Here is a 26,784-nt window from a genome sequence, read left to right on the forward strand (position 1 = left end):
CATTTGTTCTTACAAATGTAACATCTTGAGCGTGCGTCCCTGGCATGTAAAATGCATTAAATGAGTCATGCTTAGAGCTTCTATGCTGATTAGATCAGAATCTTGAATTTTTTATCTTTTATCTTGGAATAGGGGAGTAAGTCGGCATTAACTAAATTTAAAATGACTTAAGTTTTCCTCGAGATTGGGATAAAAATAAGACAAGGTCGTCGATTCAATGTTCGTTTAGAATCGCTTTAATAGAAGGTAAAATGGGAGGGGAAGGCGGCCCCAAAGTAATTGCCCCTCCATCCTGTTATTTGGGGTAAAAGAACAAAGATAGATAGACCCTTCCTTCATCACCACCAAGTAGAAAAAAAGCAAAAACAAATGGTCCCAGGCGGGCTCGAACCGCCGGCCTTCGCATTTACTTGATATAAACCCTCATCGGATTAATATTAGTACGACGCTCTAACCAACTGAGCTATGGGACCTATTGGTTGAATTCGTGTTAGATTGAGGGATTATTTAATTCTATGTACTTTTTCTGATGGTGTGAGAGAGGATGGAGAGTCGAATCCGACTAATTGGGGGGTGTTTTTTTTTTTTTTCACTTTTCCCCCCACTACGGCCGGTACCGGGATTGACTAAATGTGAGTGGGTCTTCACAAAAAAATACAAGGTGACAAGGGTGAGTAAGGACAGCAAGGGAACTAATCCCGATTCGGTGATTCGGCATGCCCTACGATCTGAGGGGAAACCCTGGTGCATTTATTTTTTTTTAATTTCTTATCAGCTTATCTACGCTTCAGTAGTCGCATGCTGTTGGAAATTTATCTAGCTAGACACCGATCCGGCCCTTCTTCAAGACTCATTCCATTCTGACTCTGATTCTACTTAAGACTCGAGAACGTTAAAGTTCCTTCTTTTAGGAGCTCAATTGACTTCAATTGGGAGTAGGGAGCTCCAATCTTTGGTCTCGTGAGACCTCTTCCCTTCTAAACCTCCCCATATTCTAGCTCCCAGCTTGTCATGGCTCTCCCCACCAAGATAGCAGGTCGAGCGCCTGTATTATTGCGAAATGTTCGACGATTACCCGTCACTCGAAGGCAACTTACTACAAAGAGTTTCCGAGCTCCTACTCAGCTCCTCGCTTCGTACCGAAAATCTAATTTCATACAAGAGAGAAACTTCTCAGCCACCGCTCTTTGCTCGGCGGGTGTAGCTACCACACAAGAGGCGCCGAACCCGAAGGCATACTTGGAGAGTGGCGTGATAAAGCCTAGAGATGTTGTGAATGTTAAAAAGGTATTGGTAATTGGTAGTGGTGGCCTAGCAATTGGACAAGCTGGAGAATTTGACTACTCAGGTTGGTGTTGCAATTTTGCCCTCGACAACCCTAGCGGTCAAGAGTGACTCACAACTTGATCGAGTTTATGAACACACACTAACATTCATAAATGGGTAGGCTCACAAGCACTCAAGGCTCTTAAGGAGGCCGGTGTAGCCTCTGTGCTCATAAATCCAAACATTGCTACTGTTCAAACAAACCATGTCCTCGCTGACGAGATTTACTACCTTCCTGTCACTCCCGAATACGTGTCCTATGTTATCGAAAGGGAACGACCTGATGGCATCTTCTTGTCCTTTGGTGGACAAACCGCGTTGAACTTGGGTGTACAAATGCAGCGCATGGGAATATTAGAGAGATATGGTGTTAAGGTCCTTGGTACAAGTGTTCATACTTTGGAGCTGAGTGAAGACAGAGATCTATTCGCCAAGGCTCTCAACGAGATTGACATCCCAATTGCCAAGTCAATTGCTGTCGGAACTGTTGACGATGCCCTCGATGCTGCTTCAAAGGTCGGATATCCTATCATCGTCCGTGCTGCCTACGCGCTGGGAGGTCTAGGTTCTGGCTTTGCCAACAATGAGGAGGAATTGCGCAATATGGCCGCCCGGTCCCTAACTTTGTCGCCCCAAATCCTCGTCGAGAAATCACTGAAGGGATGGAAGGAAGTCGAGTATGAAGTCGTCCGCGACGCAAACAACAATTGCATCACTGTTTGCAATATGGAAAACTTCGATCCCCTAGGGACCCACACCGGTGACTCAATCGTCGTTGCGCCTAGTCAAACTCTTAGCGACGAGGAGTACCATATGCTTCGGTCCGCTGCTATCAAAATCGTTCGCCACTTGGGAGTTGTCGGCGAGTGTAACGTCCAATATGCCCTTCAACCGGATGGTCTCGACTATAGGGTTATTGAGGTCAATGCTCGTCTTTCCCGGTCGTCGGCTCTTGCTTCGAAAGCTACTGGGTACCCTCTAGCTTACACCGCGGCAAAGATTGGTCTTGGTCACAGTCTGCCTGAGCTTCCAAATGCCGTTACGAAAACTACTACCGCGAACTTCGAGCCTTCTCTTGACTATATTGTGACGAAGATACCTCGATGGGATTTGTCAAAATTCCAGCACGTGAAGCGTGACATCGGCAGTGCTATGAAATCTGTGGGTGAGGTAATGGCTATTGGACGTACTTTCGAAGAATCATTTCAAAAGGCTATTCGTCAAGTCGATCCTAAGTTCCTTGGTTTTCAAGGTGACAAATTCGAGGATCTTGACTATGAGCTCTCCCATCCGACGGACCGTCGATGGCTAGCTGTTGGCCAGGCAATGCTTCACGAAGGTTATTCGGTCGATAGAGTCCACGAATTGAGTAAGATCGACAAGTGGTTCTTGCACAAGCTTCAAAACCTCGTCAACTGCACAAGAGAAATGGAGGCGGTTGGTAGCCTGGATGGTCTGAAACGGGATCTACTCCTCAAAGCCAAGAAAATGGGGTTTTCCGACAAGCAAATTGCGAATGCCGTCAAGAGCAATGAAGACTCTGTTCGCGCTCTCCGACTAAGCATGGGAATTAGACCTTGGGTTAAGAAGATTGATACCCTGGCCGCCGAATTCCCAGCAGACACCAACTACCTATACACCACCTACAATGCCAGTTCTCATGATGTTACATTCGAGGATAAGGGTACTGTTGTCCTCGGTAGTGGTGTGTACAGAATTGGTAGCTCAGTTGAATTCGACTGGTGTGCTGTTAGCGCTGCTTTTGCCCTAAGGGATATGGGCGAGAAAACTGTCATGATCAACGTAAGTAAAACAGTTCACTTTTACCACTTTTACTCATTTATACCCCTTAATTGCTGTTGGGGCATATAATCCCTTATGTGCATATTGTACCCACTTCTACCTAACTTTATTGCTTTGATGCATCTCAACCCCTTTCCCACCTCACGATCCCTCCCACACACATTAGATTCTTCCTCGAGTATTTTACTCATCTACTCATCTAAATGCCCTTCTAACTTGCCAAAAAGTTCAATCCCGAGACGCTATCCACTGATTTCGACTCTGCCGATAAATTATACTTCGAAGAGCTAAGTTATGAGAGGGTCATGGATATCTACGAATTAGAGAATGCTTCTGGTGTAGTTGTGTCTGTTGGTGGCCAGCTTCCCCAAAACATCGCTCTCCGACTTCAAGAAACGGGTAAGGCAAATGTCCTAGGAACGGATCCCAAAGATATCGATAAGGCCGAAGACCGACAGAAATTCTCCGAAATCTTGGACAGCATTGGAGTTGACCAACCTGCCTGGAAGGAACTGACTTCTGTTACCGAAGCTGAGAAATTTGCCAACCAGGTTGGCTACCCTGTCTTGGTCCGTCCAAGTTATGTTCTTTCCGGCGCTGCTATGACTGTTATTCGAAGCCAAGAAGATCTCAAGGATAAGCTCGAGGCTGCCAGTAACGTTTCTCCTGACCACCCGGTGGTTATCACTAAATTCATTGAGGGCGCGCAGGAGATTGATGTCGATGGTGTGGCTCATCAAGGTAACTTGATCCTTCACGCTGTAAGTGAGCATGTCGAACATGCTGGTGTTCACTCTGGCGATGCTACCCTAGTACTTCCTCCGGTAAACTTGGATGATAGCATCATGGAACGGCTCAAGGAAATCGCCAAAAAGGTTGCGAAAGCTTGGAACATCACTGGACCGTTCAATATGCAGATTATCAAGGCTGATGACCCTGAAGGTGGAGAATCAGCACTCAAAGTTATTGAGTGTAATCTTCGCGCGTCTCGGTCATTCCCCTTCGTCAGCAAGGTACTTGGCACCAACTTCATTGATGTTGCCACCAAAGCTCTTCTCGGAAAAGATGTTCCTGGCCCTACTGATGTTATGGCTGTCAAGAGAGACTATCTTGCCACCAAGGTCCCCCAATTCTCATGGACTCGTCTAGCTGGAGCCGACCCATTCTTGGGTGTTGAAATGGCTAGCACTGGAGAGATGGCCTGCTTTGGTAAGGACCTTGTTGAAGCGTACTGGACATCCCTTCAATCGGCTATGAACTTCCGCGTGCCCGAGCCCGGCGAGGGTATCCTCTTCGGCGGTGAGATCTCTAAGCCTTGGCTCACAAAGGTTGCCGATTACCTCTCTCCTCTTGACTACAAATTTTACGCTGCTGGAAACGACGTCAAGCAATTCCTTGAGTCGACTACTAAGGACAAGGTTACCGTGGATGTAATTGAGTTCCCTAAGGAAGACAAACGGGCTCTCCGAGAAGTCTTCGAGAAGTACCAAATCCGCGGAGTATTCAACCTGGCTCTAGCTCGAGCCAAGACAGTTACGGATGTTGACTATGTAATGCGCCGAAATGCTGTCGACTTCGGTGTCCCATTGTTCATGGAGCCACAGGTAAGAATTACTTCATGTTGGTTACCTAATGTACGCATATGCTAACTGTCCCTTTTCTAGACCGCGATGCTATTCGCTCAGTGTATGAGTGAGAAACTGCCTAGGAAAGAAGGCATACCTTCCGAGGTCCGTCGGTGGTCCGACTTCCTCGGCGGAAAGCCGTTGTAGAGTAACTTATTATATACCCGGTTCCCTATTTCCTCACAGAATTTTGCGGAGCTAAATAAAAAGGGAAAAAATTCTACTATCGCAACGTCTTCGCGATTTATTCGAGGAAAATTTTGATTGGCGTTCACTTTACTTTTTTGCTCGATGACTTTATATGAGACGGATGGGTGGGTGGGGCGTGGAAAAGGGTGACGAACGATATGTTATTTGCTTTTTCTTCCGTCCTCTATCCGAGAGGGAAGATCCGAAATGGAGGTAAAATCACCTGTGGCGTACCTCATGACCGGGGTCAGTTTCGCTAGATACTTGGGTCTATAGTGAGGATGGTGTGGACGTAGATTAGGTAGATAGCATATGCTGGATCTACGTGTTATACGCCTTCGAATTGATAACAAAAGTTCAAAATAACTATGCTATCGTACTTGGTGATTTCAATGAATATTATAATGCTTACTAGATCTACCTTAATATTTAACGCATCTAGCAGAAGAGAAAACTTGTAAAATCTTGGCAGCGCAAGTCGCAAAAGCAAATGTACCTAGGCATGTACTGCCAGCTCATGCATGCGGTTATATGATTCGAAGCGGGCTGCCATTTATCAGTTGAGCAAAGATCGACGGTGAAAATAAGGAGTTATTGTATCACCGTCCTGCAGCCAGCTATATGCCCACCCTCTTTTTTCCCCTCTCCTCCTTTACACACGCACGAGAAATGCGTATTTCTCTTCTCTCTTCCTCTACGTCGGCAAAAGCCGAACGTCAAAAATAACTCCGGAGGCTTATCTTCTGGCTCAATACGTAGTATGTATGGTAAAGCACCTATGTATCCGACGGAAAAAAGTGAAGAGAAATCCTTTTTTTATCCCTCTATCGCCCACCTGCTGCGTTGGTAGGCTGTTGGCTAGCATTCGCGTCGAATCGAATGAATACATGAACCTATTGCCTATCTCATCTATAGGTATAAAATTCCGTCCGTGAAACACAAACCCCACCTTCTCGTGTAACCTGCCTTTCTCATTTCCGTCTCATCCGTGTTGCTTGATATTTTTTCGAGTTTTCCATTCCAAATCATATATCCTCGAACTTGGCGCGGTTGAAGGTGGGTCGGTTCTCGTTTCGCTCGTTTAGCCTAACGGCAGCAAGACGCTTAGTAAGCGGTTCACCGGATTTTTGGGAGCGGGCGGCGGCAGCAGTATCAACAGCGGCAGCAGAAGCGGACGAGGATGATTTTGCCGTTGAGGACGCTCCGCCGTTCGCTTGGCCCCCCTCGCCACTTGAACGACGAGGGCGCTTTCTTGTAGGGAGTTTCTCACCAGTTTCAGTTAAGATGGCTTCTAAAGTTTGCCAACCCGGCATCGAGAAAAGCTGATACGTATCTGCAAGGTCGTGTGTGGTTGCTGCTCGACAGAGCAGGGCTTCCTCTTCCTATTCACTGGTTACCTTACTGTAACTAACGAAAAGGGGTTATAGATCACGTGATAGAATAAGAGGGACTTACCTTGGATAGTATGCTTGTTCCATGTATGAAGTTGAGAAGATGGAAATCGGAAAGGGATCCAAGTTGATTGCCACCACTGGTGTCGAGTGCTTTTGCAACTGACTTGAATTGCTGATTCTCGCCCATAGCCTCACGGTTCTCGATGGGGAAGTTGGGGGTGTTGAAGATAGGTTTCGGCTCAGCAGGGAAACCGTGTGTTAATGTGACGAAGAGATACTCAACCGGGAAAGATGGCTTAGCATTTTCCTGTACGTTCGCGCCGTACTCATTGATTTTTCGATAGAACACCTCGGGAATATATCGTGTCCGACTCGTAGAGCCATCGTCTTCCTCCTCTTCCCGTACGAGCATGACGTTGGGATCAGCTGATGGCTCAACAAGGTCCGCTCGTACCATTTCTACAGCGTCATTCGAGACTTGGTAAGATGAAATCGCGATCTGGCCTGTTTCGTCACCCGAAATGATACATGTGACGAAGTTAGAGCCGAACCTCCCTGTATCGCTCCACTTGGTAGGCTTAGGGTGTTGAGCCTGTAACCGGGCGGCGAAGCAAACCTCAAGAGAGCTAAGGTAGTATGAGTCGGCATGTCGCTTGCAAACGACCTTTCCATCGCCGGTACCTGCATCAAGTAAATCGGTAAATATAACCCCAACTTGCTGCAGTCCACATAACTTGGCCACGTCATTCACAGCCGCCTCATCTCCCCAGGAGTTTAATGACACTCCATCAACTTCATCTACTTGAGGTACCTCGTATATAGCCTCGACGATCGCTTTAACGCCCAGCGGTACTTCGGAGTATTCTGCGTAGCGACCATACAGGTAACCAATTCGTTGCGCACCGGTTCTTCGCCACGCGTCAATGAAGGAGTTAACGAGCTCGAATGAGGCGAACTCGACATGATCGACCATACGGAAGGTCTGCGGCTGTAGGGTGATAGCGCTAGGTTGGCATTTTGTACAAATACCCTCAGGCCACTGAGGATGTCCTGACGGGCAGTCCCTCTTCACTCTGAAAAACGGTTCCTTAAGCGGCGGAATGAAAGAACTTCCCAACTCGGGTTTATTGGTGGCCGAATTAATCTTTCGAAGATAAGAGTGGAAGGATAGGTACTTGATCTTCTTATCGGTGAGGTATTGGGGGTTAAAAGGGTCGAGGGGCATGCAGTAGTCGCACATGCCTTTGGGACCGTGCTTGCACATTCGATCTCGACCTCGAGGAATCTTTCCATCCTGCTTGTCTAACCGATCATCTAGTGCGGACTGTCTTACTGTCTCCCAAGGGTTCTTGATGATTTGCGTAGGAGATGTTAACGACGGCGGGTCGACCGGAAGATCTTCTGTGGGTAATATAGGTTTGCCATTTAATCTATTCGTCGATGAGATGGTGGTGGATGGTGCGGGCGCGCCGTTAGCGTGGCCGTTGGCAGCGTTTTGGTGTTGGTAGGCGATGAAGATTAAGTCCCCGTGACTATATGTACATTAGTATATTGAGCTCCAGGATGAGATAACGGTAGAGTTATAGTACTTTAAACCTATCTGGGACAGTTTGTATTTCGCGATATCTACTAGTTTCTTGGAGTCTTTGGCTTGGGGGTCTGGGGACATGGAGATACTATTGGGGTCGACGGTTGGTGGCAATTGCGGCACGAGCTGTGATAATTAGTTAGAGACGGTTATGGTATTACGGGAGGGAGAAAAAAGCCTACTCTATTACCAAGCTCTGCGAAGGTATCGGTCTTCTCGATATTGATCCGGATCATGCCATCCGGCCCTCGTAGTCGTAACAACATCGTGAAAGATATGGGGTCAGATGATGATAGAGAAGCGTTATAATGGGAAGAAAATGAGGGGTGGAGAGATGTCGCTCATGGGGAATAAAATTTATATGGTAGCCCCCTGAATTTTGGTTTGAGAAATCAGGTGGGATTTGGTATGAGTAAGAGTAAGGGAATAATTAAAGTGTATGTGGCGGAGAATAGCGAGGAAGGAACCGGAGTTGTGTAGATGATTAGATTCGTGACTGCGTGAAGGAGAGGAAGTTACAACTTAGAAATGTTCGAACCTGTTCAGGCACTGACCGCTGATGACGCGCGCCGCTAGAGCTTTGTCAGAATGGCTAAGGGTGGGGTGGCCCTTGCAGCTACCTTACCCATACCATTTCGGGCCAGGTATTTAGTCACCTTACTAACGAGCTAGAGTACATCCCCATAAATGGCCCGAGCTCCATTTTCTGTAGCTGGCACGGACCATCGTACCGAAGAAACATCCATGCACTGAGCGAGGTATGATGTATGAAATATGCACGTATTCGGCAACCGCGGTAATGCGTGTCGACATCACAGATCGCGACATACACAGTATACCTCACATGAAGATACACACAAGCATAGACACACATACATATGTAGGTATCATCGACCAACAATGGCGACAGTAGCTACGTCGATTCTATAGAAATGCAATGACTTTTTTTATTGCAAACGTCCCTAGAAAATCATGACAACCCTCCAATAAAAAAGCTGGGAAACAAGGCAATAACTACCTGGGTACGTAGGACATCCTGTGTCTGTCTGTTTGTCTGACTAGCATCTTGACCAGTCGACGAACTAATTAGGAGTGCCGCCTTGAATATTGCAGTACAACTCGTGCCAGGCCATAATTTTCACTTTTTCGCATCCCTCCCCTTGCCAAAGGCCCTTTCCTGACCAAACATCGACTGCTCCAGTGCCACACATAATCGGATCTGAAAAAACAAAGTACTGCCTAGTTTACACAGCCTAAACACAACCACTGAGCCTGGGTACTCGGATGCCAGCGTAGGCATCATATTCCAGTAGCATCCATGGGCTACCATCAAACAAACGGTAGACATGCCTATAGCAAATGTTGTGCCAAACTTATACCCCCGTAAACGCCCCTAGTTGCCAACAACTTTTCAACAAGAATTTCTCGTTGTCTTGTCGATTTCTGCATCTGTTGCTCTTTACGCCGTGGAGTCGACTTCTACTGCTGTCTCGTCGGAAGCCTTTACATTCTGTGATATATTAGTATCCTAGCTTCGATCGTCTTGTAATGTAGAATCAAAGTTTCATTCATGGGCCGTGTCGCAAGCGTGTTAAAGTATTCGACATACCTTCGCGGAATCTAGCTTCTCATCAGCGGCCTCTTCCTTAGTCTCTGCATCCTCCTTCTCGACATCAGCTTTGTCATCCTCCTTCTCAGGGTCCGCTTTGTGGTCAGCCGATGACTCCTTAACGCCATTGGCAGCTCCCTTTCCGGACTTCACGGCGTCACCGGTAGAACCGTTAACTCCGTTAGCAGCTGAGGGTGCGCCGTCGGCAAGTAGAAGCTTATTCCACTTGTCTAGAAGGGTCTGGGATCGCGGCTTGAACTGGAACTCATCCTCTTTCGGGATGTTCTCTAGCTTCAAGATAGCCTTAAGAACCTTGTTGATCTTGGTAGCCTTAATGATGCTGACCTCGAGGTCGGGGAAGGTCTCTAGCTTTGCAAGAAACTCCGACATCGACTTCATCTCCTCTTCCTTCGGCTCTTGGTCTCGGAGAAGCAATCCCTTCTGGAGTCGGTGTCGCAAGAAAAATATCTCCTTCTGCAAACTAGTTAGCGCTGATCAAAATAACTATGAACTAAAAGACCTTACCTCCTTGCGGACATGTCTCTCCTCGGGGGTGAGCTCGGGCTCCTTGGGTGCAACCGCCTCTTTCTCTTTCTTGCTCTCACCCTTGTCTTTGCCACCCTTAGTCTTGGCCTTGACCTTAACAGGCTTGGAAGATTCCTTTGTAGACGGAGATTGAACGCCGTTAGCGCTCTTGGGAGTAGAAGAGTTCGTCAGCTTGATCTTAGGCTTCTTGACAGATTCGGCGCGTTGAGGAGTCTAGGCAAATATCAGTAATCAGTAAGTAGTAATTAGTAGGAGGGGGTTTCCTTACGCTGTTGTCATCATCAGCCTTGCGCTTCTTGGACTTAGGCTTCTTCTCAACGGGCTCCGCATCGGCGGTGTCGTCAATGTCTGCCATCTCGATATCCTCGTCCTCATCAACGGCGGGAGTTTCAGCTGCTTTGGCAGCCTTCTTCGGAGTCTTAGCAGACTTGGCCTTCTTAGCCTCGAGCTTGGCGAGGCGCTGCTCTTCGAATTCGCGAAGGACGTTCTTGTAGTAGTCCAAAGAGTTCTGCTCAGCAGCCAACAGGTGGGCATTCTGCAAATCCTTGCGCATCTTGGTTGTGATCATGGATGCGACAGTCGAGGGATCAAGCTCGCTAAGATCAGAATTGGTTGTCCACGAGCTAGAATTGGGAGTCAGCTTCAAAGATACCACATAAGGAGTTTGAATTGGGGCAACCTTACAATTCATTAGTATGCAAGTACATGACCGGGAATGTGCGGTCTGCAATTCTCTTACCACCATCGGCGAAGTCTTCTCGATAAGTGCCGTCAGGACGCGCAGCTGTGACAGGTCTTGTGCTCAACATGCTCTGGGGTAGCATGTCCTCTTCGGCGATGATGACAGGCCAGGGAGGGAAACCCTTTAGCTTGGCGAAGTAGTGTTCACCAGGTTGAGCATCGACGTGTAGAATCTTAGCTTTAGATTGCTTCTTGTTCAGCTTCTTGCCCTTCGTATCGCCTGAAGACTTGCGACGCGCTTTAGACTTGTCGACAGGTGTTGCCGACTCTGTCTCAGCCGGGGCAGCCTCAGCGGCGCCTGCAGTAGCTTCGTTCTCAACATCTTCTTGCTCAGCAGCCTTCTCCGAGTCAACATTGGCATCAGCATCGCGCTTGCTGGCCTCTCCGACGGTTCTATCAGCCATCTCGATATCGGTATCGGCGGACTTCTTGTCGGTAGATGCGGCGGCAGAAGCTGTAGGAGCCGAGTCTAGAATTGGATGCGATGTTAGCGTGGTGTTCGTGTCAATGTATAGACAGTTAAGTAGAAAGAATTGTAGAAAAAAAAAAAATAATGAACAGATTATATGACGCTTGCTGCGCGGGAGGAGTGATGTATAGTTATTATGCGTGAAAAGCGCGACTCGAATCGTGATGTTGGGAAGTTTCGGCGGGAATAATTGTCTCTTCATTATTTTGTTTTAATTAGGCGTGACGTACCTTCGGTGTCGGCTTGCTTTTCAGCTGAGTCCTCCTTAGCCTGGTCGGCGTCGAGGGAAGGTGCGGCGTCCTTCTTGTCAATTGATTTCGCGTCGGTAGGCGCGACGGATTCTGACGTAGTATCCTCTACTGTAGTATTGGGAGCAGCGTCGGCGGACTGCGCGACGGCAGATTGCGCGGTCTCGTCAGACATGATGATATTCCCACGCTAGTGGTGTCTGCAATAGAGGAAAAAAGATGGACGCGGCGCGGATATGGTACAAGACGATGATGGTAAGTCGCGAAGGGAGAGAGAAGAAAGAGAAATTCAAATAATAGTAGAAGGGAAGAAAATGGTTGGTGGTGTGTGGTGAGTGGTAGCTACGGCGAAAAGTTGTTGACCAACGGTTGGTGGAAGGAAGGGTGGAAAGATAGAAAAAACGCGTCCGATCAACTTCGTTAAAACTGGAGAAGTTGACGGAGCTAACAGGCAACCACTGTTATCGATGGACCACTTCAATTGAATGGCGCGATCCGATGGGGTTGTGTTGTTGGAAGATTAGATTCGCGGAAGGGAAAATAGAGAGGAAAGAGAAAGAAAAAAAAAGGTGACGGCGGAAAGTTGGTGGATAGATGAGGTAGTTCAAAAAATTCCCAGGATCGAGATGGAAAGCCTGTGCTCATTCGACTACAAGCAACTACGCCGGGATGTACCTGACGAATTGAAAAGTACACGGATACCGTGCGGTACGCCCGTAGAAATGGCAGAAATGGCAGGAAAGACCAGAAAAAAAGGTACAAATGCACGTGACTTTAAGTCGATGGCGTCGTCCCTCTTGTCGTTGCCGTATGTGTACTACCTTTCTCTCAGTGACTTATTATTTTTTTATTAGGTAGGCAGGTAGGTAGAACGGGTAGGTGTGGATTATTTCCCTTACGTAGTTCCCGGGGTGTCGTGGTTCTTGGTTCTCTTTGGTCCGGCCGAGGTAGCCCTTGGTTACCTTCTAAGTACCTATGGACTTTAGGACCTCAGATTACGCTGGTACTTCCTACGTGGGTCTCCTTTTTCTTACTGTTTACAGTACATGCCTGCCCTACCCTGCCTGTGCGTAGGAGTAGGCTGCGGCCGAGAATGAGGTACAACACGGAGATACCTACGTAGCAGCAGCAAGTAGCAGTAGAGGTACTTAGGTAAGGAGGCAAGATGGCCCCCTAACGCCAGCCCACACCCGCCGTGAGAACCAATCCACCTGGTGATCATCGAACATTCATCAACGTAGCCCTCCTATATTCAATTTTTCCCGCACAAGCCTTCTTCTTCCTTCCTCCTCCATCCACCCCCATTTGCATCCACGCCCACCGACGACAAGCCCACTAAGCTTTCCGATGAGATACGCCACCGAGATCGGTCCACATCGATAGCTCGCTTCGCACAACCCAGCATTCGGATAACTCACGCCGCAACATGAAAATAGAGAAAAGCAAAATAAGAAGCGCCGCTTCGACTAGTTGAGACAATGTGTAGAATTAGCAATAAACGTTTTTTTTTCACCTAACCCTTTTTCCTAAATAATTCGCCGGGCAAGCCTTATCGCCCTCTAAAACGATTTTCTATATGTACAGTAAGCTTTTCATACATAAGATGAATTGTAATCACACCTGTGGAGGGCCCCGCGAGGAACACCTTGAAGGATTCTACTCATCATCTTCTTCGTCCTCGTCTTCATCATCATCCACATCCATTCCCTCTGCGACCGTAACGGAAAACGTTGGTTCTTGATCCACACCGACGTAGCTGTCACTCATTAAGAATAACTTCAAATCATGCTTGCCGGGTGTTGGGACTGTGTACTCCAACTTAACCTTGTGTTGCCGGCCAATCGTAACCCGCTTGATTGCCAGCAGTGTCTTTGTGCTCTCCTCTCCAACAACCAGCCACCAGTTCTCCACCTTCTTGGCGGGGTAGAACGGAGCATGAACTGTCGTGTCAACCTCTCCGTCCTCCTCTTCAACTTCGCGCTCGATCCGGACGTTTATGTATGCAGGTTCTCCAGCACGGATGTTGTCCTCGTCTAAAAGCTCAAATTCTAGAGAGATATCGGGGTACTTATTGTTCGTGAAAGACGCTGCCTGGGCCAACTGAGATTGGGACAAGCCAAGGCGTTTGACAAGGGTACCGTAATTCGCGTTCTCCTCAGGATTCATCGCCTCCATGAAATCGAAGATATCGTTGATACTAGAGCGTAAGGAATTAGCATCTTCACCGCTGATATCATTATGTAGAAGTACATACCCAAACTCATTTGCCACCTTCACTACCTCAGGTGTGAAATGAGGGATCTGCTTCAAGGGGCTGTCACGGTCCCACATGGCTTGGACCACCATCTGCGACATTTCCATGGCGTTCATTGCATTTAGGTGTCCATCAGAGGAAAGAACATCGACGGTCGCACTCAGAAGGCTTAACACCTTCGACACAACCAATTCTTGATCCTTGGCCAAATCGATAGGAAGCTGCATGCGCGAGAAGTGCGCTTGAAGCAATACGAAGGCTTTGAAGTGTGGCGAGTCATATGCCGGCTCAGACATCTTAACTGGAACTCTGTCATATATACGTCGAAGTAAATTGTCTTCATGGCGGCGAATTTGGATCGACTCAAATTCTGTAGCTGATGTTACAATTTCCAGAATTCCCTTCAGCTTTGTCCTTGCCGATAACGACAGCAAGAATGTCTGCATTGTGATGTAAGAAATATTGTAATAGGCTGCAATCATAGCCGCATTCTGAGGTGTAACTGTGCCATCATCTTCATCGAAATCAATGATCTTTGACTCTGTAAGCTCCTTTAAGGTTGTTTCAACCAAATCGGAAAGGTAATTGCTCAGACCATCGTGTGTCGGACTTGTCAAACTGTAGTAGCTTGGGTTTGCCAGAAGTCGGCGATAGAAGTATGTGAACGTCGTCCAATTAATGGCATCATCTGCAGACTCGATCATCTTTGTGCTAACTTCAGTAACAAAAGCGTCATGCACAAAATTGTGAAGATGCGACTCGACCGGAAGGGCTTCATTCAAGAATTTCTTGAAGTATTCTCTCCTGACAGCTGGCACCATCAGAACCCCGCGACTACGACCATCCTGGGACGAGCGCAAAGCTTTGCCGAACATTTGTAGTACTTCACTCAGCTGGTAGTCGACGTAACGATGTTCACGACCTTCAAAGTACTGGGTACCCATTACCACTACTAAATGTGCGGTGCAATCCAGCTCCCAGCATACATCGCGAGACGCAACCAACACTTGAATCGCGCCTTGGTTATATAAGTGAAGGACGAGACGCTTGTCGCTCTGACTGAGAGCTTCGTGATAGTAACCGACACCATGTGAAAGTGCTTCAGCTAAAGCTTCCTCATGGATACGTTCTAGGAGGGGGCGAAGCTGGTCAACTTCGACATGCAAAAACCTGTCTTCGTCATCTTCAGCCAAACATGCTGCAAGAATATCGCGAGCGCTTGACCTGGTTTGTTTTCTGCTTGGAACAAAGATGAGAGATGGCTGGTCAGCTGATAATTCAGTGACGGCGAGATAAGCTGGTTTAGCCATGGCAAGCATCAGCGATGGGAAGTGAGGAATAGAGAATGACTGGATGCGAAGTTCCAAGGGTACTGGCCGGACGTGGGGGCTAAAGTTATAGACATCCTTCTTTTTAGCATCAATCCATTCCCCAATATCTCGAGCGTTTGCAAGCGAAACACTCAACCCAACAATCCTCATTGGCAAGCTAGCGGTAGTACGGATGTAATGCATACGGGATACTACAATTTCGTAGATGTATCCTAACGGGCCACCAAGAAGGTGTAGTTCGTCAGCAATAAAAAGCTCGACTGTGAGAATATTCTTGCGTCTTTGCCATTGGCGGGAGAGGACGTCCCATTGCGTCGGTGTAGCCAAGATAAGGTCTCCCTTCTCGAGTAGCTTGAGGTCTACTGCGGTTTCACCAGTGAGTTTAACTATCTCCTTACCGCCACGTAAATGGCTAAGACGTTTCTTCCAGTCTTGATATTTGATGTCAACAAGTTCTTGGAATGGCGCAATATAAACAGCACGACCAATCTCTGGCTTAGACCAAAGACGCAAGAGGGCAAACTCGGCACACACCGTCTTTCCACTACCAGTAGGAGCGCCAATTAGGACGTTATCATCCGTTGTGTAAAGCGAATTGAATGTTTGAGTCTGGATTTTGTTGAAATAGCTCCAAGATTCGTATAGATTGGAAAAATCCTTCGCTTTCAATGCAGCGACTGGAAGAGGCTGTAAGTCTAACAGCTGGGTATGCGGCGGGAATTTCTCGGGAAGTATGAGCTTCTGGAACGAGACGGCCAATTTCGTCTCCGAATGCATCCATCGGTCGGAAATCACGGAAATGAAGTAATTGGGAGGCATAGGTTCAGTAATAGGAACCGTGAAGTCGACTAGGTGTTCGTTAGATTCTAATATCGCATAGTCCTTACGTAGAAGGAACTGATCGTGGAATAGGATATCTTCACCATCGCAATCTTCAACGATGATCCAGAAACTTTCCGCCGACCCATGCAATTCATCATCCCACTGGAAATTCGGTGTAATTGATAATTCGACTCGAAGCATAGAACGAGTCATCGGTTGGGCTTGGGCTTGAATCTCAACCCTCGGGAATTTAGATACTAGGTCGCACACGATACGTCCTGCCTTCGGAAGTCCGAGCAGCTCTCCCATCCTCGGAGGATCCAAATCGAAATAGCTGCTCCATGGAACATCTAAGCGGTCGGCTTTTGCAATGATATCTCGGGAGCAACGAGGAAATTGCCTAAGCGGTGTCATAGTTAACCACATCCTCTTTTCTGCCATTTTGCACAAGTCTAGGGCCGTCTTCGCAACGTTAGACCATCCTTTTTGGAGAGTAATTTCGAAGATAGCACGAAGAATACGACCAGCAGATTGGGTGACATAAACCATATCAGCCATGAGAGCCAAGCCCTCAAGCTTGAGGCGGCTGATATATGCCTGCAAAAGGACATTGATTTTGCAGTGTGGTTCCTCGATGCTTTCTTTAACAGGGATTGGTATTCGAGCTAATATCTTCGCCAACTCCAACTTTTCGTCTTGTCGCACGGGAATATACTTGAATTCAGCGCTGAGAGCGAATACTCTGAAGAGTTCGATCGTCGTGATAGAAGGCTGGATGAGCTTGTTGTAGGTATCCATCGATCCATGCGTGATGTAATAGTGCGAAGATATCCTTCCGAGTTCAGTCGCTTTGACCTTACCAGTCTTTTCGTCGTAGGTAATTAGGTTGGATTTCTTAAGGACTGTGGCCGCCGAATGCACAAGATCAACTCGCTTCTGTTCCAAGGCTTCATCATCCTCATAGTCGGCCCCGACGCTATAAAGGCCAGGCGACCTCAGCATTCGAACGAAGAGATATGTGTATCCAAGCCATTCTACTGCTTCGTCTCGACTCCGGACATTGCCTAGAACAATTTCTGCGTTAAGGTTATCCACGAGCTTACTGGCAAATTGACTTTCAATAGGCAATTGCTGATTGAGCAACGATAGATAGTATTGCATCTCGCCTTGAGACGTGATGATAATACCCTCACCATAAGTATCGTACTGGGGACGTCCGGCACGTCCTAGCATTTGTAGAACGTCTTGTGGGCTCAATTCTACCCAACTACCTTTCTCTGGCGAGTAAACCTGGGTTCCTTTGATAATGACGGTATGCGCCGGCAAGTTGACACCCCAAGCCAAAGTAGCTGTGCAAACGAGGACCTGGATCAAACCGGAGGCGAAGAGACCCTCAACTTCAGATCGATCAATACGGCTCATACCAGCATGGTGAATTCCAAATCCGTAAGGGATGAGATCCTTCAGGTCGGCATCTGAGATATCATTAACAATTTCATTCAAAGCTTCTCTAGAGCCCGAATCATGTTTCAATATTTGGTTGATAGTTTCCATTTCAAGAGCTTTATCTCGAATATATTTTGCGGTCTTCGCGGTTTCCTTTCGAGAGTGAACGAAAATGAGCATCTGGTTTCGATGAGCACCTACATGCTCAATTACCTTGTTGTAGGTAATATCATTCATCGTCTTGAGCTGTTTAATGGCTTTCTTCTCAGTGACGCCGATAAACTCTTGTCTCAAGGGGCAAGGACGGTAGGAACCATCAAAATGGAAGAGTCCTTTAGTAGGGTCTACACGAAGGAAACTAGCCACATCTCTGTAGTTAGGTAGGGTAGCAGACAGACCAATAAGTCTAACAGGATCACCAGTTTGCTCAGTTTTCCTGATGGTCCTACTGACGATACTCTCGATGACCGGTCCTCGCTCGTCGTGTAGAAGATGAATTTCGTCGATAATGATGAGTCGCACGAGATTTGTGTATGTCAGGTCTGTAGCTTTTCGCGTAATTACGTCCCATTTTTCAGGTGTCGTAACGATTATCTGCGTCTCCGAAATTTGTTGCTTTGTGAGTTGGCGATCGCCAGTCAATTCAGCCACCGTTATGCCATATGGTTTTAGACGCGCGCCAAAGTTGCCAACTTGTTCTTGGACCAAAGCCTTCAAAGGCGCAATGTACACAATCTTGAAGGCATCCAGGTTGATGTCACCCGTTTTCGGGTCCCTGTGTTTTCCAAGCTCCCGCAGAATAGTCAACATAGCTACGTTTGTCTTTCCACTACCCGTGGGAGCGCAGATAAGCATGTTCCCATCGTCTTCGAAAGCTGTCGGGTAACATCGCGATTGAATCTTGTTCAAACTCTTGGCCGAACTGAAAGGAACACGTGCCCATTCGGGCATTTCGGTAATAGGGATGTTAGAATCCTCTGCTTGACTACGTTTCTTCGGCGCGGGGACGTGAATTTCCTCATAGCCTTTAAAAGTTCGTTTCGTAGATCCCTCGGGAAGTCTAACTTTTGGGTTTGTCATAAGATGATTGCCTTGGTCAAACACGAGGTTTTCGAGGTTGATAAGCTTCCGCGGTTGGAGGCCACCGACGAGTTGGCCTTCCGCCCGCTCGACTTTTGGTGCTGCGCTGAACGATGCCGGTACATCGATATCCATTTTGATCTCCATCTTCTTGGAACCATCAGTAGCTTTTCTACCCCGGAGTTCATCCAGAATCCACTTGACACCTTCAGAAGCCATTTCTCGTTCAATGACACCCCTTTCTTCGTCACCTTCCGCTTTGGCTAGGCGCGTAAGCCAAACAATTTTCTCTCGGTTCTCGATGAGCTTTTGCACGACCTCATGATGTTCGTAGTCTAGGAGCTCCATCAACTCGTTTTCAATTTCTCTTAATTGCTTCTCATCTCCGCCAGGTTCATCAGGTTCTCCTGAAAGTATATGCAAAGCTTGAGCAGTCTTCTCGTGTCGAATATGGTCGTCCGTGTATACGTTACCGATTTCTCTTTGCAGCCAATATGCATCTATCTGGCGCGCAGGGATATAATTGGTCTGTTTTGAAGCTCCACCACGCTTGCTATCGGGCAATGCTGAATCGATCACCATCTCATCTTCGTTTGCTAAGCCGGCTGCCTCTTGGTCTTGGTTGCCCACAACTTCGGCAGCTGTTCGTTCCTCCAAGCCATCAACGTCTTCTTCATCTTTATCAAAAACCACTTCATCATCCGATGATTCATCTCGGACTTCGTTTACTATTGCATCTGCATCTTCCTCTTCGTCGTCGAAAACAACAGCAACACCTTGACGTTCATCGAGTTCCGCGTCGTCCTCGGCTGCACCAGCTCCCGTATCTATTTCATCATCGTCATTTTGGGTATCATAATCTGTAATCTTCTTTCCGAGGTTGACCAACTCGTTGAACTGCTTGGGGTTCAATGTTGCGCCTAGCAAGTCATCTATTTCCTTTTTCTTATCGAAGTCTTTCATATCCTCATCCTTCAGATATTCCAGGACGGCATCCGCTGCGCTTAGGACGATCTCGTGCGACACATCGCCAAGGTTATTCCTCACGACATTAAGTATGAGATCGTAGGTGGCGCGGGTGGCTGGTATACGCGGTCGGTATCTTAGGCCTTCGACGAGGAGATCTGTTTGTCCAAGGATACCCGTTGCTCGCATCTGAGATGGATCGCCTTTTCGCTTTCGTTGCTCGCGAGCTAGGATATCTTGACCTTCTTGCACGTCCCCCCTCTCGACGCCTGTTAAACCCGCAGGTCTCCTTCGTTCGGGTGCCGCGTCACGCGCAACCCTGGAACCCATATCATTGATCCTCAGGCGGCCAGCAAGGGATTCAGGGTCGCCGGTAGCCTCGTCGGTTCGTCGCGTGACAAACCGTCTGTCCGCCTGGAGAACCAGGTTGGACATTGCCGAGTACTTGTACTGCGACACATCTCGATGGTGGTCTGCCATTTTCGTGGTGATGTCGCGTGTGATGGCTTTGTTCTCGACGGTGATACCTAGGTTAAGGTGGCGGGAAGAAGACCGTCGGCAGGTCCAATTCAATCAAATGGACGGGGGCGCCGTTTTCGTTTGCAGATGTATCATCAGAGAATACGGCGATATATTATTGTATTTCGGTATCCGTTATGTCGTTGTTTTATGTCGAAGCGCAACGCTTCCGCCTTGAATGTGGAAAATTAACAAGCTAAAGATCGTTTAATCTTTTTGCCTTTTTCACGTCTTCGTTTCCAACAGGCAACCTTAGCTTAAACTTTGAAGGCACTAACTAAAACTTGCATAATGTAGGGTGGCACTAGTACTTACGGGTCACTATCTCATCTTGAACCAATTAAATCCACGCTCCAGCTTGGCGGTCTACTCGTACGTACCTAGGTACATACATATGTAACATCCCATTACAGAAATTCATACCTATAAGTACAATGTCTATCATGCTATGAAGATTCACCTTTTAATCTCAATTTTGCACCCCCAAAAATATTATTTTGGTGTTGGGTCTGAATCCATAGCTCATACGACTCTCGATGGCTGTTGTGGATAAGGAACTGTGTGAGCGGGCTCGCGAGGTTATTCAGCACCGCATACGTCCTCGCGATGAAGTCGTTACTATTAGACGGCACCTAGCCCATGATCTGGCCCAGAGCTTGGGAACAGAACAACTTAGTAGCCCGTTATCACTCATCGATCCAGACACTGTTATTATTTCTTCTGAGGCGTTGCCAGGAATATATCGCGATTATATCAAGGCAGTTCGAAGAAACATCGAAATCCGAGATGGATTTACAAGGCTGCAAGAGGAACATGACGCAGCCAATGTTTCTCTCCCGTCTCTACCTGAGGAGGACCAGCAGACGCGACTTCTCGAACTTCAACTCGAGGTCAATGCATTGGAGCAGGAGCGTGAGAAATTGGACATAGTCAACAGATACCTAGAAGAACTGAGCCAACAACCCGCCGCAGCGGACGACTTTCTTAAACCCGATATCATGTTCAGGGGCTGCACACCTCTCCCCGAATTACCTAAGGAGCTAATGGATGGATTTACCCAAGATCGCGACGCACCCAATCGCGAGATCCAGGAATTACTCTCGCGTCTCCAGAAGGCGGTGTTACGAAACAAACTTCTAGCACAACGTGAAAAGCAAAATTTCGAGAAACTAAAGGCCAAAAATCCAACCGATCCTAGTAGTCTCTCTCCAGAAGTACAACTCCACGCGCTAAATGCTGTGAAGGAGAGCTTGATAAACTGGATCGAGACTATGTTAACAAAAGCTGGCGGTGACGAAGAGGAGCCAAGCTTTGAATCCCCAACCAAACCACGACAAGATGGCCAAGAGAAATTTGACCGAGACGCAAGTACGGCCGAAATTCAAAAGGAATACCAGCAGCACATCGAACTCCGTAAAGAAATTTTAGCTTCTATAGCCCAATTGAAGCAATTAAATCTCGAGTCACCACAGGGCCAAGAATCACAGGCCCCTCAGGAGCTCCCCCCACCGAGTAACTCCGACTCCGAAGCATTCCTCCTCACACCATATCTAGAGAAACTCCAAGCCATATCACGCGAGCAAAAGGGTCTTATTCAAGAAAAGTCCCACATCAACGCCACCCTCGCAAAACAACAGCAAGATATTAACAAGATCACAAACCACCTAGTAGAGGAAAGCCATCTACTCCAAACATACCCAACCAAGAAATCCGGCAAATCCAAGTCGAGTTTCGGCGAAGCCACAAAAGGAGCAAACAGATCCAATGTGACGAGTCAAGTCGAGCCCTGGATCTCCGCAGCCAACTCAGCCCAAATCGCTACTCTCGAGACGGTCTTTGAGAAGGTTGAAGAAGGCCAGGCGGCGGCCGAAGATGCCATGCAAGCCCTAGACCAAGCCCGCAAGCTCTTAAACAAGGATGACGTTAAAATAGGAGATACTCCAGGTGAGCAAGAGACTTCTGAACATGATATGTGGGTGGGAGAGGATGATGAAAATAGCGGAACCCGCGTTAGAAAGAACAGGGAGAAAAAGGTAGAAACCCAGAAGGGGTTGAGCATCTATGCGAAATTGGACGGCAATTTAGGGTTGATCAACGAATAACGGGTTATCACTGTTTTGTTAGGGCCAAATGAATTCATTTACATTTAGGCTTTGCCTTTTAATTCAGAGCAATTCCTAGCTACCTAGAAGAACTCTATGGCACAACGCCACTACATTTTGTGAACCTAACGCCATGTGCTATGATACTCATCATGTAATGAAATACACCTCTCATCTAAAATTAGTCTTGGTATTATCATTATGTCGGATCTCGCAATCAACCCTTTCCAGCCAATATGTTCGAAATTCTCAGCGCAAGATCCAGAATGGATAGGTGCTCATCAGCACCATCCACCAATCGTTTATCGACCTCTGAAAAGACGAGTGTTATCTTGTTCTTCTTCACGTCCGGGATCATCTCATCTTGTATGACCGACTGGTATAACTGTAGATACCCATTAGTTTCCAATTCAAATAGTAGCCCCAAGCAACTTACTTGAGTTAAGACCTGTCCAGCACTCCATCCATCTGCAACCATCTCTTCGACTACCTTTGCAATGGCCTGATACGTCGCCCCTGCGGATTTGGGTTGCATTGCCTTCTGTAGCGATCCGATAGTCTTGTCCGGTATAACACCAGCAATCTCTTCGATAATCTTGACCGACACAATCTTGGTGTCTTCATCGACGTCCATCTTGTCTCCGTCCTCCTCTTTCTCAATAGCACCCACCAATCTCGCACCACTCTGTAAGAACGTAATTGCCTTTCTCAAATCACCCTCACTACACTTGATAAGCGCATCAACGGCGCCATCTTCAAGTGTAACACCCTCCTTCTGGGCAATTTCCTCCAGCCTCTTCTTCGCGTTGCCTTGATCCAAGCTCTTGAACCTAAACTTGCTACATCGACTCGCCAAGGGGTCGATAATTCTAGTGACGTAGTTGCAAATCAAGCAGAATCGTGTTATCTTGCTGTACGTTTCCATCGTTCGTCTAAGAGCGCTCTGGGCATCTTGTGTCATGCTATCCGCCTCGTCGAGGATAATGATCTTGAAAGGTGGGCACGGATAACGGGATTTGTAACCGGGGGGTGGGTTCGTGAGTTGCATACGTGCGAAATCCTTCACCTTCTCTCGTACAATAGATATACCACGCTCGTCGGAGGCGTTGAGTTCGAGGACACGCGACTTCATCATATCCGGACCGTAGAGCTCCTTTGCTAGTGCGAGGATTGTAGAAGTCTTTCCCGTACCTGGGGGGCCGTAGAAGAGCATGTGAGGTAACTAGAAGTTTGTGTTAGTATTTTGAGCCATATATGGTTTCATCTCGTCGATTTCTAAAGGTGCGGCTTACATTGGAGGCTTGGAGTGTTCGTTGAAGGACATTCACAGTATGGTCTTGAGCTGTGACATCGCTGAGGGTCTTCGGTCGACTAGAACATCTAGGTAAGATACAGTCGCTACGATTTCGTGACATAAACCGATATACAAAGTAAAACATACTATTTTTCCACCCATGGTTGCTTTCGGATGTTCTGTTTCGATTCTTCTTGTTTCGAAGCTCCCCCACCATTTGCCGCCGCTGCTTTGCGGGCCTTAATATCGAAGAAGCTTGCCATGCTGGATCGGTGCGAGATATTAAAGAATCCCCAATGGGTAACTTAGTCGAAATGAGTGGTAGTGTATCAAATACTCGGCGATGTTAAGACGTCATACAAAGTTAAATATCGATTTAACGTCAATTTGGTTCTGCAGTTACCTAGGTGCGAATACAAAAAGATGTCTCCACCGACGCGTGATGAACGCGCTTTCTGGTTTGCAGGTAATTCTGCCATCAATTAAAATGTGAAAAGAGAAGGCGGCGTGAACAGGTAGGGATCTTTTGTGGGCCCAATCAGTGGTTCCCCCACCTGGTTGCGCGGTCATACTGAGCTCTCCCGCTCCGACGTAGAATACAAAGGGCATTCTTCATAAAAAGATGTATACTTCACTTGTGTACCAATAAACGTAGAACGAAATAAACCGGAACATGTCACATCGTTTTGTACGGTATCCGATTATTTATATTTAAGCATATCTACACTTCAATCGTTACAAGCAAAAACTATACTCAAAAACAACAACAATCCGATATCCAAATATATGAAAATGCCCAGGGATCATATGCCACGCTCGTTAGAAATGCAAAATGAGAATACACCAAAACAATGACAGTAAACTACTATGTCAGGTTATGCATGCACCAACTCCCGGAGGCGGGTTTCGATAACTTCCCGTCCTTTCTGGGTATCCCAGATCCGATGTGGCGCCTTATCGACGATATCCCAGTGGACCAAATTATGCGTGACATGCGTGAGATCCCTCTGCTTGTCTTCCCAGCCACTATCACTCCGGATCCTTTTCCCCGAGCTAATCAAAGTCAAGGGAATATCAGGATTCTGGATAGCCGTGCTACTCGCTAGATCACGTTTAGTCAATGTGTCGGCTACGAGGTTCTCTTGTAATTTTGTGAAGAGATATTTCCCAGTCTGGTATGCAGATTGACCCCAAACACGGTCTTCCTTAGTTCGACCCTTAAAAAGAGCACCTGGGATGCGGTCAAGGCCAAGGGGTGAGATGATGCCCCGGATCCAGAGCACAAAACCTCGTCCTGGCGAACCCACGTCGCCCAGATCGTCTTCATGGAGCGGATCGATAAAAAGGAGAGCTTTTATTTCCCCACTGTGGCGGGCGGAAAAGATTCGTGAGTAGATCGAACCAATACCAGCGCTCGCAAGGACTAGCCAATTATTAGCGAACGCCATCAAACAACGCCATGCATTATCTCTTACCCCATGGCCCATCCTCTCCAGCTCTAGCCAATGCTTCGCTGACTGCCTCGACCGCCATCCCGGCTGATAGAGGTGATGGTGCGGTATCGCTCTATTTCACATCAGCGGCTGTAACCTGAAATTGGTCTATCCACACTAACCCAAGCAAGTCCGGGACGATCAACAAAACAATACCGACTGATCGACTTATTATTGATTGCAGCGTCGGCAAACTGCCATAGGCCGTCTTCAACCGCGCTTTCTCCACCCTCTAGCAATACTGTAGGGAGCTTTGTACCCTTAGAGTCCGTCTGGTTTCCATGACAGTAAACATGTACCATATATTTACCACCATCCACCAAGAATAGCTGACCTGGTGGTGCCAAGCCAGCATCGAGGGCACGAAGGACGAGAGTTAAAGCTGTCAGAAAAACGACAAGAGTAAGTATTACCATAGATATGGTGGATGCTAGAACGGCAATCCACTCTGTTAAAGTGCGGCGAGTCTCAGCTCGACCCGTCAGCCTTTCTTCTTCTTCGGTCTTCCCCCATTCCACTAAGCGATCGGTAATCAAGGTCCAAAGAGCTATAAGAAACGCCCCTAAACCAAAACTATTAGATTCTCTGGTTCTCGCATTCGAGAGATCATTGACTCACATAAGACACTGACCATCCCAACCCAACCCTCTTCATGCCTTGTCTTCTCAACAGAAATCAACAAGACAGCGTCCACCAGCAATACTATACCCATAATTATACTCAATATCCGGACGGGTTTTGACGGAATGGCGAAAAATATGAGAGTAAAAAGCAGGTTCGCAAGCGCTAAACTTGTGTAGCTAAAGGGGAAGAAACCAGAACCTCGCGTATGAAAACCAGGTGGTGTAACAAAAGTCGAAACTAGGAGAATTGTCCACCATGCAAAGGTGAGTATTGTGAAGAATATGGTAAGGTATCTAACAATTCGCACGCTCCATAGATTGTACGGCGAGACCTATAATGCGTCAGTGCTGTTCAGACCATTGCCGGAGTAGATACTCACAGCTGGATCATCTGGGCTCAAATATTGTGTATAATCGGCGCTCTCGACCCGATTCGGCAGCAAGCGAGTATGTTCGTTCGCCGCCTCTTCTTGTTCCTGATCCAACGAATCCCTTGGACTGTCGTCCTGTCTTTTAGATCCTCCCCACAGCTTCATATTGTAACTTCGAATTATTTCCCGATCTCGAATGCGAATATACTTCGGGAATATCCAGAAGCGATCGATGGCCTACGCTCAATGATACTTCTCACTATTCTTAAGGCTGTCAGCAACCAAACAGCAATAAAATCAGAATTACAAATAAAATAAACTTTACTTTTACATTACAATGAGAGGAAAAATTAGAATTCGCTTCAATCTACAACATCAGGAGACTTTGCCCCGACATGCTGAGCACCTGCTGAGCCAAGTCTCGCTATGTCTACGTCATGACTACTAGCTCTAACTAACTCGACTCCACACCCGATCAAGCTCAAAGTGAACAAGGAGTTTCAACATAGAGTAGACTAAGAATTGAGACGAAACTCAATCTAGCATCGGGCAAATGCTAAGATAACGGTAGTTTCGAATCAAATCGAATATCCCGGTCACCTGCACTCCAAAATATTATTTCGTGACATTCGCGATAAAGATCGCGAGCTTCAAAGTTACACGGCGGGGCAAGAAAAAGGGTAGCTCGACAGAATTCTCCAATCCTAATTGCCCCCTAATCTCGCCTAGATCATAGATCTAATCGATCGCAATCCCCTATACAGCTAGCGACATCAACGTTCCATTGATGCAACGTTAATAACCCCCCATTCTCCTCTAATCTAGCTAAACCATCGTCAGTATGACTTAAATTCAGCCATGCGAATGAACCTTTCTGGTACCTAGTTGGTGAATTATTGAAATGTCGAAAGTGTTTTTATAACTCGCTTCCAATACATATAGCTT

General features: G+C 47.2%; 7 protein-coding genes and 1 non-coding gene across 8 annotated transcripts; 2 read left to right on the forward strand and 6 right to left on the reverse strand.

Annotated features, from left to right (window-relative positions):
- Nucleotides 1-370: 370 nt before the first annotated feature.
- F4822DRAFT_t123 lies at nt 371-473 on the reverse strand. Its single transcript has one exon. It is a non-coding gene; the product is annotated as a tRNA-Ile (tRNA).
- A 322-nt stretch (nt 474-795) lies between these two features.
- Nucleotides 796-5,309, forward strand: F4822DRAFT_419565 (putative carbamoyl-phosphate synthase arginine-specific large chain). Its single transcript, XM_051459622.1, has 4 exons — nt 796-1,348; nt 1,448-3,129; nt 3,357-4,733; nt 4,794-5,309. The coding sequence occupies exons 1-4, from the start codon at nt 1,012-1,014 to the stop codon at nt 4,899-4,901; spliced, it is 3,504 nt and encodes a 1,167-aa protein (XP_051308954.1). The 5' UTR covers nt 796-1,011; the 3' UTR covers nt 4,902-5,309.
- A 7-nt stretch (nt 5,310-5,316) lies between these two features.
- On the reverse strand, nt 5,317-8,464 carry F4822DRAFT_419568 (polyubiquitin-tagged protein recognition complex, Npl4 component). Its single transcript, XM_051459623.1, has 4 exons — nt 8,108-8,464; nt 7,927-8,051; nt 6,399-7,869; nt 5,317-6,325 (listed from the first exon to the last, which is right to left on the reverse strand). The coding sequence occupies exons 1-4, from the start codon at nt 8,189-8,191 to the stop codon at nt 5,969-5,971; spliced, it is 2,037 nt and encodes a 678-aa protein (XP_051308955.1). The 5' UTR covers nt 8,192-8,464; the 3' UTR covers nt 5,317-5,968.
- Nucleotides 8,465-8,786: 322 nt separating this feature from the next.
- F4822DRAFT_419570 (uncharacterized protein) lies at nt 8,787-12,411 on the reverse strand. The gene is made up of 6 exons (XM_051459624.1): nt 11,521-12,411; nt 10,765-11,290; nt 10,349-10,703; nt 10,060-10,293; nt 9,535-10,008; nt 8,787-9,435 (listed from the first exon to the last, which is right to left on the reverse strand). Exons 1-6 carry the CDS (start codon nt 11,711-11,713, stop codon nt 9,385-9,387), a joined length of 1,833 nt encoding a protein of 610 aa, XP_051308956.1. The 5' UTR covers nt 11,714-12,411; the 3' UTR covers nt 8,787-9,384.
- A 516-nt stretch (nt 12,412-12,927) lies between these two features.
- Nucleotides 12,928-20,177, reverse strand: F4822DRAFT_67953 (Sec63-domain-containing protein). The gene is made up of 2 exons (XM_051463844.1): nt 13,793-20,177; nt 12,928-13,735 (listed from the first exon to the last, which is right to left on the reverse strand). Exons 1-2 carry the CDS (start codon nt 19,915-19,917, stop codon nt 13,195-13,197), a joined length of 6,666 nt encoding a protein of 2,221 aa, XP_051308957.1. The 5' UTR covers nt 19,918-20,177; the 3' UTR covers nt 12,928-13,194.
- Nucleotides 20,178-20,366: 189 nt separating this feature from the next.
- On the forward strand, nt 20,367-22,084 carry F4822DRAFT_419572 (uncharacterized protein). The gene has a single exon (XM_051459625.1). It carries the CDS (start codon nt 20,493-20,495, stop codon nt 22,056-22,058), a length of 1,566 nt encoding a protein of 521 aa, XP_051308958.1. The 5' UTR covers nt 20,367-20,492; the 3' UTR covers nt 22,059-22,084.
- F4822DRAFT_419574 (putative replication factor protein) lies at nt 22,085-24,028 on the reverse strand. Its single transcript, XM_051459626.1, has 4 exons — nt 23,500-24,028; nt 23,351-23,429; nt 22,495-23,280; nt 22,085-22,443 (listed from the first exon to the last, which is right to left on the reverse strand). Exons 1-4 carry the CDS (start codon nt 23,613-23,615, stop codon nt 22,276-22,278), a joined length of 1,149 nt encoding a protein of 382 aa, XP_051308959.1. The 5' UTR covers nt 23,616-24,028; the 3' UTR covers nt 22,085-22,275.
- On the reverse strand, nt 24,013-26,510 carry F4822DRAFT_67968 (uncharacterized protein). The gene is made up of 5 exons (XM_051463846.1): nt 25,849-26,510; nt 25,464-25,800; nt 24,968-25,407; nt 24,828-24,918; nt 24,013-24,775 (listed from the first exon to the last, which is right to left on the reverse strand). Exons 1-5 carry the CDS (start codon nt 26,002-26,004, stop codon nt 24,228-24,230), a joined length of 1,572 nt encoding a protein of 523 aa, XP_051308960.1. The 5' UTR covers nt 26,005-26,510; the 3' UTR covers nt 24,013-24,227.
- Nucleotides 26,511-26,784: the final 274 nt, after the last annotated feature.

The sequence above is a fragment of the Hypoxylon trugodes genome (assembly GCF_022578975.1).
Source record: "Hypoxylon trugodes strain CBS 135444 unplaced genomic scaffold F4822scaffold_11, whole genome shotgun sequence".
NCBI lineage: Eukaryota > Fungi > Ascomycota > Sordariomycetes > Xylariales > Hypoxylaceae > Hypoxylon > Hypoxylon trugodes.

Bases quoted from the DNA above. Each gene is read 5' to 3' on its own strand.
- F4822DRAFT_419565 (XM_051459622.1), top strand. From the start codon at position 1,012: ATGGCTCTCCCCACCAAGATAGCAGGTCGAGCGCCTGTATTATTGCGA. The intron at 1,349-1,447 runs GTTGGTGTTGCA...ATAAATGGGTAG, and splicing joins TGGAGAATTTGACTACTCAG to GCTCACAAGCACTCAAGGCT. The intron at 3,130-3,356 runs GTAAGTAAAACA...CTTGCCAAAAAG, and splicing joins AGAAAACTGTCATGATCAAC to TTCAATCCCGAGACGCTATC.
- F4822DRAFT_419568 (XM_051459623.1), bottom strand. From the start codon at position 8,191: ATGTTGTTACGACTACGAGGGCCGGATGGCATGATCCGGATCAATATC. The intron at 8,052-8,107 runs GTAGGCTTTTTT...TAATTATCACAG, and splicing joins TCGCAGAGCTTGGTAATAGA to CTCGTGCCGCAATTGCCACC. The intron at 6,326-6,398 runs GTAAGTCCCTCT...ACCAGTGAATAG, and splicing joins GAACAAGCATACTATCCAAG to GAAGAGGAAGCCCTGCTCTG.
- F4822DRAFT_419570 (XM_051459624.1), bottom strand. From the start codon at position 11,713: ATGTCTGACGAGACCGCGCAATCTGCCGTCGCGCAGTCCGCCGACGCT. The intron at 10,704-10,764 runs GTAAGGTTGCCC...TCCCAATTCTAG, and splicing joins TACTTGCATACTAATGAATT to CTCGTGGACAACCAATTCTG. The intron at 10,009-10,059 runs GTAAGGTCTTTT...ACTAGTTTGCAG, and splicing joins AGAGACATGTCCGCAAGGAG to AAGGAGATATTTTTCTTGCG.
- F4822DRAFT_67953 (XM_051463844.1), bottom strand. From the start codon at position 19,917: ATGGCAGACCACCATCGAGATGTGTCGCAGTACAAGTACTCGGCAATG. The intron at 13,736-13,792 runs GTATGTACTTCT...CTTACGCTCTAG, and splicing joins AAGGTGGCAAATGAGTTTGG to TATCAACGATATCTTCGATT.
- F4822DRAFT_419572 (XM_051459625.1), top strand. From the start codon at position 20,493: ATGGCTGTTGTGGATAAGGAACTGTGTGAGCGGGCTCGCGAGGTTATT.
- F4822DRAFT_419574 (XM_051459626.1), bottom strand. From the start codon at position 23,615: ATGGCAAGCTTCTTCGATATTAAGGCCCGCAAAGCAGCGGCGGCAAAT. The intron at 23,430-23,499 runs GTATGTTTTACT...TAGATGTTCTAG, and splicing joins CAACCATGGGTGGAAAAATA to TCGACCGAAGACCCTCAGCG. The intron at 23,281-23,350 runs GTAAGCCGCACC...ACAAACTTCTAG, and splicing joins GAACACTCCAAGCCTCCAAT to TTACCTCACATGCTCTTCTA.
- F4822DRAFT_67968 (XM_051463846.1), bottom strand. From the start codon at position 26,004: ATGAAGCTGTGGGGAGGATCTAAAAGACAGGACGACAGTCCAAGGGAT. The intron at 25,408-25,463 runs GTGAGTCAATGA...GTTTTGGTTTAG, and splicing joins TGGGATGGTCAGTGTCTTAT to GGGCGTTTCTTATAGCTCTT. The intron at 24,919-24,967 runs GTTAGTGTGGAT...GATGTGAAATAG, and splicing joins ATCGTCCCGGACTTGCTTGG to AGCGATACCGCACCATCACC.